Source organism: Melitaea cinxia, chromosome 14, assembly GCF_905220565.1.
Source record: "Melitaea cinxia chromosome 14, ilMelCinx1.1, whole genome shotgun sequence".
Classification (NCBI taxonomy): domain Eukaryota; kingdom Metazoa; phylum Arthropoda; class Insecta; order Lepidoptera; family Nymphalidae; genus Melitaea; species Melitaea cinxia.
The window spans coordinates 1,632,019-1,649,401 of NC_059407.1; the positions used below are offsets into that span (position 1 = coordinate 1,632,019).

Below are 17,383 nucleotides of genomic sequence, written 5' to 3' on the forward strand. Positions count from 1 at the left end.
AGTTAAACTAAATATAAATTTGATATAGTAGTTGTAATGATTTGTGACATCAGAATAAGCACCAATATTACACTCAGAATAGTATAATATAAAACATTTTCATAAATTATATTTACAAATGACAGTTCTTAGGCCTTGAAAGAACTAACTTCAAAAGTCTAGAATCGTAAAATATAAATACTACAAGTTGATAAAATAATTCAAAAAAATTCTATATTGTCGTACACGTATTTAATTTTATTATTAAAAATATGTATTATTAAACACATTTATTCAGAAATATTTTATATTCACAAAGCTTAAGATGTAGGGCTTTGTGATAGTTTAAAGCATTTACAATTTTCATAGTAAAGTAATACAAAGAGAAATAATTTCAACTATAGTAATTTTATCTCATCATAGTCCACCTCCAATGTTTGGCGTTTTCACAAAATACGTAATTAACGTTCCTTTGCCCTTGACAAACGTAGGTCCGCGACACTCACATGTGTAACCTGCGTTCATGAGAACTCTGAAACATAAAAAATATAAAAAATGAAAATATAAAAAATCAAAATCAAAATCAAAAAAAAGTGTGTGTGTCAGCTCCGACGCACGACAGGAGTTTACTCCTTCAAATCAACTGTCTAAATAGGCACAAAAAGGCTTAGTTAGACTAGTCTAAGAAAAATATTAATACTATATTATTCAAATAACGCCATCTATCGGAACACTATTGGGTTAACAACAGATGGCGTTAACAAAAACGTAACGAGGTCATTCGTTCAGTTAATTTTACTCCTCGTTTTCTTTTAATTCCGGGAGCCTTATATGAAAATCGATTTTTAAGAAGTAAACTTCAAAAGAAATACACGGCAAACCAAGATATATTAAAATGTCACGGTAATCGTACTTAAAATGTTAGCTACAGTCGCGACATACTTTTTTTTAAATTGTATTTTAATACTGCTATTACATTTCGAAATCTATATTTGATAACATGGAACAAAATAAAAAACTTGAAACAGTTCCTTCATGTAACAACAATGTTATCAAGTGATAAATTAAGCCGACCTAGAGACCTAGAGAATATATATATATATATATATATATATATATATATATATATATATATATATAATTCGTGCGTACAAAGTACACATGTCAGAAGTGAAACTTCTTTGGTAGCAATCTAAAGCAATAAAAAAATTTGAACACTGTTGAACACAAAATCAACAACAACTTTATTCAAATAGGCCTCAAGAGCACTTTCCAATCGTCATTTTACAAATTAAAAATTTAAAGTGATTATTATTTTTAAAAGTGAAGCTACCACAGATTCGGAAGGTAGATTCTGCAGATAAGAATCGGCAAGAAATTCCGAAGTTACTCTTTTGAATATAATATATAAAATTATTATTAAATCAAATCTTATATTTAAAAGGGAAAAAAGTTCCTAAATCATTTCGTACTATATAAAAGATCATCATCATCATCATCACATCAGCCTATCGTAGTCCACAGCTGGACATAGGCCTCCACAAGGTCGCACCAAAAATGCGTGAACTCATGTGTTTTGCCCATAGTCACCACGCTGGGCAGGCGGGTTGGTGACCGCAGTACTGGCTTTGTCGCACCGAAGACGCTGCTGCCCGTCTTCGGCCTGTGTATTTCGAAGCCAGCAGTTGGATGGCTATCCCGCCATCGGTCGGATTTTTAAGTTCTAAGGTGGTAGTGGAACCGTGTTATCCCTTAGTCGCCTCTTACGACACCCACGGGAAGAGAGGGGGTGGCTATATTCTTTAGTACCGTAGCCACACAGTACATGAAAATATATGAGGGGTAATATCCACTGAACACTCGTTACGTTTCTCGTAACGCCAATTCTGCCGCTCGTATCTGAACCCAATAGGGTTTTGATAGACGACGACGTTTTCTAATAACGCCAACGTAGATCATTGTCGATAGATGGCGTTATTTGATTCGTTTATTTAGCATTAGATATGGTTTATGTTTTTCTTAGACTACTTTATATCCTTTAGTCACCTCTTACGACACCCACGAGAAGAAAGGGGGTAGCTAAATTCTTTAGTACCGTAGCCACACTATATATAAAAGACACGTTATCCATACTTAGCGGTATCCTCGGTGACGTGTATCCGGCCCATGAGGCCCGTGGAGTCCATACGAGAGGCGACATTGACCGTGTTGCCCCAAATATCGTACTGTGGCTTCTGCGCACCCACCACTCCGGCTATCACGGGACCGTGGCTCAGACCTGGTGGATAGCCGTGTGTTTATTTTAAAACTATTTTAGAAAAATATTACGAATTTAATTATTATTTCATCTCATATGTGATACTATTGAATATATTATTTATTTTATTTACCACATAGAGTAATTTAATACAGAATTGTAAAGAAAAAAGAGTATAATGCACAATGAGACGGATCGCTCAATAGCGATTTCGTCCAGGCAAACTTAGATTATCTGTTTTTGTTTTTGTTTTTCTTTAAATATTTTCTCTAATACTAGAAAAAAATTGTTTAGACTTGTGAATTTGTCTGCTGTTTATTATGTGTAATTATGATTAGAAGGACTCTGTGACTCTTATGTCCACCGGACAAAAGTGAAGAATTGGTGACCAAATTCTTAATAGAAGAAACTTGGCTGTGAACTTAGCTTCACTTATAAGCCTATTAAAGTTTGCTGAATACACTTTTTGAAGGAAAACTTCTGTACGCACGCTTGATTTGGAGTAAGCTGTTGAATGCGTGATGAGAGCGTTACGAAAGGTGCGATCGAGTGTGGCGAACGGAGCAAGAGAGAGAGGTGTGAGCACACATTATCTTTCTCTCATAGCCAGTTACGTTTCGTATATCTAAGACACAATGCAGGCCTATTGTGCAGAAGTTTTACTTCAGTCGTGTGGTCTAAAGCAGAATGTTTTTTTTTTCTTCTTTAAGAAATTAAAATTACATTTTTATAATTATAGTCTTCTGTACTAAATATCAAAATTATCTTCTGAGTTTTCCAATTTAATTTTAGCTTTAGCTTTAAAATAAGTGTCAAAAATTATTTTCTTCTCTCACCTATCCTCAGTTTGAACCTCTGGAAGGACTCGCGATTGATTTGATCGAGTATAGTCATGAGAGCGATTGCGAACTCCACCAGTATGGCTACTGTGTGCTCTTCCTTGCTGTTGCCATCCTGAAAAATTATATAAATATAAATTTTAACGCAGATAGGGCACAGCAGGAAACTTCCTGTTCAAAATATGGAGCAGCCCGACTGGGGAAGTACCTCGACCTTACAGAAGGTCACAGCAAAATAATACTGTTTTCAAGCAGTATTGTGTTCCTGTTGGTGAGTAAGGGACTAGATCTCCTGGTCTCCTGGAATTTGGGATAGGGTCGGCAACGCGCTTGCGATGCTTCTGGTGTTGCAGGTGTCTATAGGCTACGGTAATCGCTTACCATCAGGTGAGCCGTACGCTTGTTTGCCGATTTCGAATAACAAACTCTTGTTTTCATCAGAAATATTTTAAGTAATAGTTATAAATTAATACGTAATACTGCTTGAGATGGTAAGATTGGCGTATTTCAACATTCTTGTTGTACTTTTACGATAAAAATTCTCTTCAAAGCTACTTACAATCTGTTCCTCTTTCCCAGGTCTCAAGCCCGAAGCGATCATGTAAGTGCTGCCGATGGTCTTAATCTTCTCTATGCCACTGAACTTTGGCTTTAGAAGTAGCTTTAGATAAAGATATAATTTATATTAGATATTATAATTTAACAACCAGAAAACCTAAAAATATAATTGTGTTTGCAGGCAAACGAAGAAAAACCGACTTCAATTATATCGACCAGTAATACAACGTAGGTAGACGAAAAAATAGTCAAGTAAATACGCATTATCAAAGACTACTCCAAAAGTTGTAATCAGATCTCGATGAAATTTAAATGTGACCACATGATAAACATCGGCTTTCGATTGAATTAAAAATCATTACAATCCGTACACCCAGTAAAAAGTTATGCGGGTTCTCGAGAGTTTCCCTCGATTTTTCTGAGATTCCATCATCAGATCCTAGTTTCCTGGTACCAAACTAGGGATATCTCCTTTCCAACAAAAAAAGAATTATCAAAATCGGTTTATAAACGACGGAGTTATCCCCGAACATACATAAAAAAAATATTTTTTTTGAAGTCGGTTAAAAACGAGTCGATAATGCTTTTTCAGTAGTTTCAAGTTTTAGTATAAAAATATATTTCTAACTTTTTAAAAGTTTTTTAAGACATGTTAATTTGACGCCGCGTTGGCGCAGCGGTCACAGCCATGGATTGTACCTGTTGCGCTGGCGGTTGCGGGTTCGATCCCCGCACGTGACAAACATTTGTATTGGCCATACAGATGTTTGCCGTGGTCTGGGTGTTTGTGCAGTCCTAGTGGGCCTCCCCACCGAGCCTCGGAGAGCACGTTAAGCCGTCGGTCCCGGTTGTTATCATGTACACCTGATAGCGATCGTTACTCATAGTAGGGAATATATCCGCCAACCCGCATTGGAGCAGCGTGGTGGATTAAGCTCTGATCCTTCTCCGACATGGGGGAAGGGGCCTATGCCCAGTAGTGGGATACTACAGGCTGAAGCGTAATTTGTCTCCGACCTATGGACTATATATTTTATATTTTAAATAGCCATGAACTGTACAATAAATATAAAAAACGACTGTGCTTTAGACCACACGACTGTAATACAACTTCTTTAGCTGCACCTCACTTATATATCCCTCTCAATTTCCGTTCGCCTCGCCCGATCACAATTTTCGTAACCCACTCGTTAAATCACCAACTTAATCCCCAAGTCAAGAGCGTAAAGTAGTTTTACTTCAATTAATGTATACAAACAGATATGATTTGATACCTTATCGAAATCGCATATAATTTCGTTCAGTAGTCTCAAACACTCGAGTCCCTGTTTGTTGACATCAGTTTCGTCGTAGAACTCCTTGTAATTGGGGATGGAGGCGAACATCACAGCAATACTAGAGTACCGTTCGTGGTATAACTCGTCCTGTAAGACATATGCGTCTCTAAATAAATGTATTAAAAGACGGAAATCTTATTTAAAACAGGTCGTTTTTACCCGCATTATAATTTAAAAATAATGATATTTTTAACCTATCGAGAAACAAGAACAATAACTAGTATAAATGTGTTTGCTAGCAAACGAAAAAAAACCGACGTCAATTACATCGACTACGTAAGTAGACGAAAAAAATTAACAAACGCACTAGTCGCCACTATTATTTTCGAAGGTTCCCCAAGATTTCTCTGGGATGCCATCATCAGATCCTGATTTCCTTATCATAGTACCACCCTTGGGATATCTCCTTTCTAACAAAAAAGAATTATCAAAATCGGTTCATAAACGACGAAGTTATTCCCGAACATACAAAAAAAATACATGTAATTATATACGGTCGAATTGAGTTACGTCCTCGTTTTTTGAAGTCGGTTAAAAAGACTGAAACCTTATTTAAAATAAGTCGCTGTTACCCGCAAAATTTAAAAATAATGTTCTTTTTAACCCATTGATATAATCGAATCGATTTCATTCAGGACATATTTATTTACATTATACCTATAGGCAAAAGTGGATCTTAGAGACATATTTAGGTATAGGCAAAAGTAGATCTTATTAGAAAGTGTACAAGGAATTATTACGAGTACAAGATTTAATTTAATACTCCACTTATTCATTCTGTATATTGAACATTTTTTCGAAATAACGATTGCTTCGTTTTGTGCGTGTATTACCTAATATTTATTTTAAATAAATCTACTAAACCTCTTCTATAAACGAAACATTTATATAAAAGACGTAGCCGTGTTTCATACGATTATGAAGAGTGCAAGTGCTACATTATATATCATTAGAAACAAGACTAGCTGCTGTAATATCAACTTATGTAAAAAAAATCACCATGTATTCATTAATGAAGGAAAATCTTATAAAAAAAAATTAAAATGGTAGTCACTTCAGCCTATCGCAGTCCACTGCTGGACATAGGACTCCATAAGTTCACTCACATGTTTTACCCATAGCCACCACGCTGGACAGGTAAAATGGTAGTAATTTATATCAATACCTTGGATGCAACAGATGTCAGAAAATGTTGAGCCACGTGAGCCGGTAGAATATTTTCCAGTAATATCTGAAATTAAAGTATATTTTATTTTATTTCATTAAAATATAAGATAGTATAATATTAATGAAAAAATGCGTGAATGAAGTATAAAAAGTTAGTCTTTTAACAAGTTTTAATTTCATTCGAAATAACGCCTTATGAATTTTTATAGCAAATTCGTGTCGCTTATAAATTACGAAGCATAAATATTAAGATTGTTCGGACATAAATGCATTTATAAAGATTAAAAGCTAACTTTCTGATATGTTATGAATTACTATCACTGATCTGAGAAAGGGTTACGTCGTTACATGAATTATTAAAAAATAGTATTATAATTTTATTTATACAAAATATTATACATATTTACAATTCACAACTTAAGAACTAAATATTTACAGATAGTTTTGGTATAAATCATGTCCGCGTGGAATTGTGCCAAGAATGCTGGCAGCATTTCCCCGTTGAATCGCTATGCTGATTCTCTGAGCAAAAAATGCACCAGCCCTCTTGTCACCAGTGGAGGCAATAAGGCGAGGTGTTATTTCATTTAAAAAAATTTTAGCACTGCTACTCCAAGGTCCAAGTGCTTCGACTGCAAACGGCACAAAGATGTAATTTGGATTTAGTGACGAATATTTGTGCCGTTTAGTCATTAAGCTTTTTCCGCTGCGGCTCCCGCTTTTAAGGCTGTTTCCCTGACACGAGACGGAGCAAGTGTGAAAAAAAAAATTGATATTGAACATGTAGTCTATAGAGAATATTGGCGAAAAGCACATATATCGATTTATGTGACTACCTTTTATAAATATTAAAATACAAAAGACTTTTTTCGATTAATTAACTTTCGTGATTGCTTCAGCCTGTAATATCCCACTGCTATAGGCCTCTTTCCCCGTGTAGGCGAAGGCTCAGAGCTTAATCCACCACGCCGCTCCATGCGGGTCGGCGGATATATTTCCTACTATAAGTAACAATCGCTATCAGGTGTACGTGATAACAACCGGGACCGACGGTTTAACGTGCTCTCCGAGGCACGGTGGGGAGACCCAGAAGGAACAAGAATGTATAAACACAAATATCCACTCCGAGCGGGAGTCGAACCTGCGATCAACGGTGTTTAGGCGGCGCCGACACGGCATACGTACAACTTTCGTAAAATACGTTAGAAATAAAATGAAAATTTTCTTACAAATGCTTCTAAAGATAACTGCAAACGATAAGAAATCTACGAAAATATCAATCCATAATACTTACAAAATAAATAAACCACGTCATTCAGCGTAGTGTGTCAACGTTTTATTTATATAATTAATCTAATTCATGATAATGTTAGGTAGAGGTTACATTAAGCATAATAAGGATTTTTCGTATTCAAATTTTTAATATTAATAAAAAAAAAATAGATTCTATTATCACTAACGGGGTACTGTTCGTGTAATAATAATAATAATAATACTCTTTATTGTACACCATTAAAAGAAACAACAGAGAAAAAAAAACATAAAACGAAAGATGTACAAAGGCGGTCTTATCGCTGAAAGAGCGATCTCTTCCAGACAACCTTTGGGTATAGGACACGAAATAGAAACTGCAGTTAGGAAGTAAACAAACGATTGGTGTGCAATTAGAATACTCGAACAAAGTACTAATAGACAATATATAATAATAATAAACATACATAACACTTACATATATAAAATACACATATATATATATATATATATATATATATACATAGTAAATATATATTATATCATACAAAGACGATATAGGCCTTAAAGTAAAAAAAGTGCGTGCGTACAAAGTACACATGTCAGAAGTGAAACTTCTCTGGCAAACTCTTAAGTCTCGTTTATATTTATACAGATCTAAAGCTTTAGATTTCCGTTCCAGCGCCATCGACAAAAACGTTCCCGTTTCATCAAAACGTTGTCGTTTATTCGTAATAAATTTTACCCTCATACGCTTAAAGAAGTATTTACTTATTTTTATTTTAAGAAAAATTACAACACCTTATTGATTCCTCTCATCGTCTCCACTTCTTCCTGTTCGAACTTCAGCTTATCTTTCCACAGGAAGTCCGTTCTCGAGGTGAACTCTATCTGCCGGTCTAGAATATGTAACAATAAAGCTAGGAATACTAGCACTAGACCAGCTTTAGCGGCATACGGGAGCGTCGAAAACCTGTAAAAAAGTTATTTTGGCAAGATTTCATACTGTTCTTTAAATAATACCCACAAACGAAGTGTCGTGGAAAATCCTAAAAGTAGTTAATTATCAATGTTCATATCACGTGAAATTGGCTTCAATTAGCAATATATGCTTAGTCTACTAAGCTTTTTCCTTTTAGACCTAAAATTCAATTTTTATCGTTGTTCGTTTAATGAGGTTAGCCTATTTTTAACAGAATAGACATTACCATAATGGTATGTATTGATATTTGTAGTGTTTTTCAAATATTAAATAAATGAATGAATAAACCAAACACTGTAAGGTTACTACTAGGTCACCCTGCGTTATTGGTTCATCTATAATAAATAAAAAAAACTTAAAATCCAATCAGGATTATTATTAGCGAGGAAAGATCAAGCAAAGAAGATATTTTTTGATAATGATCTAACTTGTACATCATCATCATCATCATCATCATTCCAGCCTATTGCAGTCCACTGCTGGACACAGGCCTCCACAAGTTCGCGCCAAAAATGGCGTGAGCTCATGTGTGTTGTCCATAGTCACCACGCTGGGCAGGCGGGTTGGTGACCGCAGCGCTGGCTTTGTCGCACCGAGACGCTGCTGCCCGTCTTCGGCCTGTGTGTTTCAAAGCCAGCAGTTGGATGGCTATCCCGCCATCGATCGGCTTATTAAGTTCCAATGTGGTAGTGGAACTGTGTTATCCCTTAGTCGCCTCTTACGACACCCACGGGAAGAGAGGGGGTGGCTATATTCTTTAGTACCGTAGCCACACAGCACGTACATGTACGAGTAAATACTCACTCGTTATCAATGTCCTGGATCTGATATTTAATAAAAAGTTCCGCATATGCAAACAGAGTGATGTGTTCTATTAACGTCAACAGCATCAGAAACAACTTGAGCACAAAACCCGCTCGTAGAAATACGGATATCGAGGCTAGAGTTAGTACTGAACTGTAGAGGTAGCTCTGAAAGTAAAACGGGTAAAACTATTAAAATTATAAATGGATTGAATAGTTATGAATATAACTAAGTCGGCATACAAGCGTACGGCTCACCTGATGGTAAGCGATTACCGTAGCTCATAGACGCCTGCAACACCAGAAGCATCGCAGGCGCGTTGCCGACCCTATACCCAATCCCCAGGAGCTCTGGTCACCTTACTCAAACAGGAACACAATACTGCATGAAAACAGTATTATTTAGCTGTGATCTTCTGTAAGGTCGAGGTACTCACTCAGTCGGGCTGCTCCAGATTTTGCGCTGAATATTTCATGCTGTGCCCTATCTCAGTTAGATAGTCTACAGATATTATTAGATTTTTCAAGCTTTCACGGCCACTATTAACGCTTATACTGCACGAAATGGAGAGTGCTTCTGCAACGTCGCCAAAATATCGGCAGTTTTTAAAATAATAATTGCGGCGAGTCGTCATAATTACTTAATTTTAATCTTTAAAGAGTGTATAGTAAAACTTAGTACTTACAGGAGCAGAATCGACGTCGATATAAAGCGGCATATCAGTGATAGCCGTCCCATTCAAAATGCTAATATTACTTCTGCTTTCAGACGGAAATTCTTGGATAATGTATGCTTGGAACTGAAAAATTTATTCAAATTAAAGTCGGACGTCTAAAAAACATAATAAATCTCGATAAAATCCGAAAAAAAAAATTGTTTCATTACAATATCAGAATTACAGAATTATCTCTAAGAAAGCTATAACTAAAAATGTTAACATTAAAACGATAAATGAAAGTTCGAGAAGTCAATTATAGAAAATTAATCAAAACAAGAAAGCAAGCGATAAAGTGAATTACCAAATTGATGACGGCGCAAGTGCTAATGAGAAGTACGGAGATCACAAACATTGTTAGTCTGATGTAACAGTTGTTGGCTACCACCTGAAAAATGCAACACTTAAAGTTGAGCCAAATATCAGAATAACGCGACATTTCATGATAGACAACAGAGAAGAGATATTAAAAAACAATGACTTTATGGAATGTTATTATATAGCTTTTAAAAAATTCGTAGCCATTAAAAATGTTATAAGGTAAGGTATTATTATTATTATCTTACTGAATTTCACTCCGCCCGCCCAATACATAATAGATACATATATTATAACAACTACTTATATATTATTATTATTATTATTAAGATCTTAAGACGTGTCCAAAGTCCCATCGTCACTGATACACTCAAAATGATAATTGAAAAATATGGTAAATCTCGAATTTTACTTTTTTTCTGGATTTTGACCGATAACGTTGTTTCTTTATTTTTAAAAACATCTTCGTAATCGATTATTATTGCAATTGATATACTCGTATTGAAAACCCTAACGATGTTTGCTTAAGATTTCAACTTTCTAAAAGGATGCTAATTTGAATCAGAACTTGAACTTTAATCATGATATGCTTATCAAATTCAAAAAAACGAGTGTGCTTTAGACCACACGACTGAACTCAAACTTCTGCACAATAGCCCTGCACTGTGTCTTAGATATACGAAACGTAACTGCCTATGAGAGAAAGAGAGAAATATAATGTGTGCTCACACCTCTCTCTCTTGTTCCGTTCACCTCACTCGATCACACTTTTCGTAACGCTCTCGTCACGCATTCACCAGCTTACTCCCCAAAATGAGCGTGCGTACAGAAGTTTAACTTCAACATTATGTCATATCTATTACACTATGATTGAACCTACTTGTCCTGGCTTACTGCAGTTGTCGACATACAAGTCGTCGGGAACATCGGAGAGCAAAATCCCGTCGCGTCCGTCCGACCACGACAAGTAGACAAAGACCAGAAGTGTGATCAACGTTGGACCAAACGATGCATAAATTATTACACTTCTGTAAGAAAAGATTATTTCGTTCTTTCATCAATTTCGGTTATTGGCTTCCAAAAGCATAAATAGTGATTTTATATTCGGTCTCAGCGACCGTGGTGCCGTCTATGGTGAGTCCTTTACAGCACTCGTAACTATTCAAAGTTTCACATTACAATGAATTCTTTGACAGGAGACGACATCATACTATTTTTAATTTGTACAATTTATTTTTGTGTTACCCACACATTAGGAAATTCTAAACAATTTTTTAATATCATATCAAAAATCGACCGTTCCAGCGGGGATCATCTCCGACTTACCGTGTCGGTGCTTTAGTTTTTTTTTTAGGTTGTCAAAGAATTCATAAATAGGTTTATAGAGGGAAGATTTGATTTTCTTTTAAAATAATTTCAAAAAAATTTCACCAGTAGGTAGTAGTTCTAACGTTATATTATCATCATGATGTTGTGATGATGATTGATGTAGGCTATATTTTAATAGAAGAAAATAGAATCATCATATCATACAACGACACAGCTAAAATTAATTTAGATTATAAAAATGTCAATGAAATCAATACTGTTGCGTAAAAGATTTCAGAGCCGAAAAAACATTTGTTGACTAACGATTTGGAAATAATGGCACCATACGATTTTTAACTATAACCATTATCATCACTTCTGAAACCCGAAAGATAAAATAAAGATTTCCTTTGACGACAAACAAAGGGATAATTTTGAAGGATAACTTTTTTCAGCTTAAACATAAAAAGTGTAATATTTAACAAAGCAATGGCTATAGATTTTTTTAAATTATTATTTCCCTTATAAATTAAATAGTGTTGTCACAAAACTATCTCTATTTGGCATATTAATAAAAAATAGTTATTAAAGATTAGCAAATAAATATCAGCTGAGTTTCTATATAAAATTTACCAATTACATTTATTAAATTATACTTACTTAGGAACTGTCAACAACTGTATGAAGGCTAGCAGAACAAACAAGGCAGCGGCGCAAGCTACGTAATATTTAAACTGTGCGTCCGCCTGATTCCTATACTGTCTTTCCTGTTCTCTGTTCTTAAATCCTAGTGTTATCCGTCCAAGGCCCTCAGAGTTATTGCTGAAATTTGCAAAATCTTAAACTATGACCAAAATGCAATTTCTAAGTTAAATTTTGAATTTAATTTAAATTACCTGTAATCACAGCAAGTCCGTTGTGGTAGTAAATGTTGTTCGATCATTGCTAAACTCTAAAACGAAAATACAAGATAATTTTAAATAAGCCTTTTAACGATTTAATAAAATCTCCAATTTTTAAGATCAGATCAATATAGCAGTCTTGTAATAATGGATACTACTTACTGATATTCCTATATTTTTAGCCAAAGTAGAGTCAGTTATATTTGCAAATGGTTTGTCAGCGCCCCAACACTCGACGTATTTAGTCATCTTGCTAGAAGGTCGAGATCTTGTAGGCACACCAGGAGTGGCTAAAATTGATAAGATGGATGAAAAATATTATAACCAGAGATATATAACCAGAGATTTATGGTTAATCGGAGGCTTATAACCACCAGGAAAATATTTTGTCAACCTTTTTGCAAATATCTAAATTTTATATTTAAGTGGTAGTTCAACTACGAGTATATTTTATATATATTTATCTGTTTCCACTTAAATCTAGTAAATTCCTTTTCTTTTATATCACTAGTTCGGCAAACAAGCGTACGGCTCACCCATGGTAAGTGATTACCGTATCTTATAGACGCCTGCAAAACCAGAAGCATTGCAAGCACGTTGCCGACCCAATCCCCAATCCCCCCAGGAGCTCTGGTCACCTTACTCACCAACAGGAACACAATACTGCTTGAAAACAGTATTATTTAGCTGTGATCTTCTGTAAGGTCGAGGTACTCACTCAGTCGGGCTGCTCCATATTGTGAGCAGGAAATTCCTGCTGTGCCCTACCCATTACAAATTTATTTTTCAAAATGAATTGGATAAGGTACGTTTCTAAACAGAAATTAACAACACGTGTATATAAATGTAGGTATGCATGCGTTACAATAGGATTTGGAAACTATATCATGGTATTTTCAAGTAACAAAACCACTACCTATTTTTAGTCAAATAATTGTTTCTTTGGAATTTATGAAGTAACGTCACGGGTCGCTATTTAAGTATCATATTATGGTGAACTAATTCACAATCACTTCATTTCAATGGTAGTGCTAACATGCCTATGGGGGGGATTATTAATTTGAAACTAACTTAAAGACTCCACCGACATAGTACTTAGCATCCGAAGATAAAAAGGTTGGACGATATCCTTTGGCACTGGTGAAGTTTCTGTATCAAGTTCTGAAGAACAAAGTCAAATAAGTAAAATATACTACCATTTGTCACTACTACTCCTAAGATATTATTATGCCTTTTTTTTATTAACTATACTCTTCTTTGGTTGGCTTTTGGTAAACATATACGTTTTCTTTCAACATTATTTATCGCTATAATTACGACTATATTAGAATTGACAGGTTTCTATATTTTATTTCCAACGTAAATATTAATAACAATATATACGTAATTTCCAACGTAATTACCTGTTCCCATAATCGGACTAATAGCTCCAATGATAGAACCACTTCGACTTTTTGGTTTGCTCACGACTACTCCATTTCCAAGAGCTTCGCCGGGACTTGCGGCGTTATTGTTATCAAATGCCACTGTTTTAGGTCCATCTACCTTAACTGATGCTCTTCTGCTAAGATCTGAAATTTGAAGATTAAAACAATTACCTCGATTTCTGAAGTTTAGTAAGTTTTTAACTTAGGCATGGCATAAAATTTTATTATTGTTAACTATTGTATGTTTTATACAATCGTACTTTCTTTTATACTATCAAAGTTTTCTTACAAATGTTCCTCCTAAGAAATACTACTCACTAAAATACTTTTTGAATAATAAAACACTACAGAAAATACCATAGATTCATAAGTGACTTCTTCTTCCTTATCTTACCTCCAGCATTCCTCATCGACTCGACCCTCGTCACTTTAGGTCCTTCTTGATCAACGAAGCTATGCTGAGATGGACAGGGACTAATGTTCTCTTTGGGCTTTGTCGGTGACACGTCCTGGTATATTGAAGACACGATGCTAGACTTACGGTCCACGGTGCAAACTGATAGACGTCCATTCTCGGATATCCCTAGTCTCTGAAATGTGGCAAACAAATAGGAATACTGTAGTATATCTAAACAATTTCTTAATATCTTATCAAAAATCGACCGTTCCAGCGGGGATCGAACCTGCATCTCCGACTAACCGTGTCGGTCGGTGCCTTAGCCAATTAAGCTATGGAACGATGTACCCGTTAGATCGAGATTTTTAATATAATGATTTTATATTCGGTCTAAGCGACCGAAAGCGATGTGTAGTATATCTGCTCAAAGAAAACAATATAAGTCCAGGAAGAATTAAAAGCGAACTACAAAACTAGTCTACCGTTTAGAATGATGTATATCACAAACGGACATTGAACCTGCTGCCATTACTCTGTACACACATGGCAGCATAATTTTAGTAATAGGATTGTTAATTAAGCTTTAGTTGAAGCAAATATTTACATGACAACAAATAATTATTTCTATATCAAAATCCACAACGTAATAATTCTTCAACATTAATAAAAGCAAACATGCAAATAAAGCATATTTCCCAGATGGTTCCTAAATCACTAACTTTCATATTTGATTACACGCCATGCCCGATATTGACGATTTGAATTTCACACATGCAAATAACTAACACGATACGTGTTCGAATGTTTGCGAAGCCAAAGCTATTTCCAGGTTACATCAACGTTGATCCGATTTGCATTGCTTGATGAGGCATAATACGCATTATCCCATTGTGTCAAATTAACTAAGGTAAGCTATGTAAAGTTAAATAATGGATACGATACAAAAAAAGAATAGTTTTCATTGTTCTAAATCATTTCAATTAAAACAGTTAGTAGTAAAAGTTTGTAATAATTAGGAATTGATAGATTTTGAAATATAATATTATAATGAAAATTAAAATGGACTTAATGGCTTAATAAGTGTAATCAAAAAAGAATTTTGCAGGTCTGAATTTTTGATGAGATGTGATATTGTGAAAGTCTGTGATAATTACAAGGAAGAATAATTACGGTGTTCGAATAGGAGATCAAAGGATGACTTATTTTATTTCGTACTTTGTAATTTGAGTTTAAAAAGTTACTCTATCTAAAAAAATAGCTAAACAAACAATTAACAGAGATTAAATTCATTTATTCGTTAGATTAATGGCTTTTACTAGTGTCAGCCAACAGTCTTTATATTGTAATCATCAAAAAAAATATAAAAAATATGTTTCAAGCGGTGAATCGAAGAGCTAGGCGTTTATGCTAGCCAACAGCAATCATAAGCAAGGCCAATTATTATATACGTAGCACTAATATTTTTAATTTCAGCTAAAGGCGTAAAAATACACGCTTTAAACCCCCGAATTAAATATTTATCATGTATTTTCGTTATTACAGTCATACAACATGTGTTTTACATACAAAAGCCCTGTGATAGATAAATGGATAGAGAATTTTCAATGAAAATCAAAATAAATTTAATATGTGTACAATGTAGGGTCGAAACGCTAGCGCGTAAACCCAATTACTATCGTATTCCCAGTACGTTATCAACTAGATATGAAATTTCATCGATATGCCCATAATATTACCTTGATTCGATTCCACACGACCCGACATTAGGATCAACATTACATATACTCAAAATATACGTATATATATATATTATAACTTACTAAATAACTGATATTAAAATAAATTTAAGTTTATAACTATAATATATTATGTAGATTATTTTTTAAGCTTTTCCAATATGAGATCTAAGCCACTTCAAAATTTTTTCATAATTTAAGCAGCAGTAAGAGGTTCACAGGCTGATTCAAGTAATTAAGCTAACAGCGTCTTTCTTATGATTTGTGTGTAAATTAATATTGTGTAACTTTAACTATAATTGAAATAACTGAGGTAGGACACAACACAAAAAGTATATTGCACAAAATATGGAGCAGCCGGACTCGACCTTACAGAAGACCACAGCTAAATATTACTGCTTTCAAGCATTATTGTGTTCCTGTTGTGAATAAGGTGACCAGAGCTCCTAGGGGGATCGGTATACGGTTAATTGTATGTAAAAAAATACTTTTAAACAATATTCATGACAGGTATAGATAATAATAGACCCGATATATGATTAGAGATAGCCAAGTTACTTACCTTTGGCGGTACAATCAAATACGTTTCAACTTTGTGGTCAGCCAGGTAGCCTTCCCGTGACGCACCATCACCAGGCTCCACTTCAAATTTACCACCAAGTTGGAGCATTGTAGATTTAGTTATGTGGACGCGACTGTAAGAAGAAGAGAGATAAACATCAAGCAAGTATGCCTTAGAGTTTCCAGACAGGGGGTGTATAAAAAAAAACACTCTTAATCTCGAACTTAAACTAGTACTACAGCCTATCTCTACTGCAGCACCATTTATCAGTTTGCATTCCAGGTGAAGGAAGATGTTAAGTAACTCTGCATGTTCTAAAGAGTTAGTCGAGAATTTTTCATACGTATGTACTACCGCGTGTTGGCAAACACAGGGTGGGACGTCTTCCGACGATACACTTAAGATTGCCGTTGTAGGCTGGATGAGGATTGCGGAAGACCGGGATATCAGGTGCAAAACATGGGGAGGCCTATGTCCAGCAGTGGACTGCCATAGGCTGAACTGACTGACTGACTGAAGTATACTACGATTATGTAAATATTAATTTGCAAAGGAAAAATTTAAACTACCTACTATATTTATATAATAATAAACTTAAACTATCTATATTATATTTTTGTTGCTTATTTCGTACTGTAAAAGCAACCTTAAAAATAAAAAGTAAATTAAATATTTTCACTTTCACAAATAAAATTGATTTTGCTTAACAGATATAAAATAACTCTTAGGTAAATCGTTTCTAAGTGATGTATATAATAAAATTCAATAGTAAGTTAAGTAGGTTTCTATTTCATACACGCCACTAAATAATTTAATAAATTTTTCATGACACGCCGCTTTTAAC

General features: G+C 34.7%; 1 protein-coding gene across 1 annotated transcript in view; it reads right to left on the reverse strand.

Moving 5' to 3' along the window:
* Positions 1-254: 254 nt before the first annotated feature.
* LOC123660016 (adenylate cyclase type 2-like) overlaps positions 255-17,383 on the reverse strand; it is a 113,977-nt gene continuing 96,848 nt past the window's right edge. Inside the window, exons 7-24 of the mRNA XM_045595158.1 lie at positions 16,540-16,672; positions 14,239-14,434; positions 13,821-13,988; positions 13,489-13,578; positions 12,580-12,707; positions 12,412-12,467; positions 12,176-12,337; positions 11,088-11,235; positions 10,194-10,277; positions 9,860-9,973; positions 9,175-9,341; positions 8,190-8,361; positions 6,136-6,201; positions 4,908-5,057; positions 3,635-3,736; positions 3,073-3,190; positions 2,113-2,257; positions 255-511 (exon numbers count right to left, since the gene is read on the reverse strand). Of these exons, the coding sequence (XP_045451114.1) occupies positions 397-511; positions 2,113-2,257; positions 3,073-3,190; positions 3,635-3,736; positions 4,908-5,057; positions 6,136-6,201; positions 8,190-8,361; positions 9,175-9,341; positions 9,860-9,973; positions 10,194-10,277; positions 11,088-11,235; positions 12,176-12,337; positions 12,412-12,467; positions 12,580-12,707; positions 13,489-13,578; positions 13,821-13,988; positions 14,239-14,434; positions 16,540-16,672 (2,314 nt within the window). The 3' untranslated portion in view covers positions 255-396. The remainder of the gene's footprint in view (positions 512-2,112; positions 2,258-3,072; positions 3,191-3,634; positions 3,737-4,907; positions 5,058-6,135; positions 6,202-8,189; positions 8,362-9,174; positions 9,342-9,859; positions 9,974-10,193; positions 10,278-11,087; positions 11,236-12,175; positions 12,338-12,411; positions 12,468-12,579; positions 12,708-13,488; positions 13,579-13,820; positions 13,989-14,238; positions 14,435-16,539; positions 16,673-17,383) is intronic.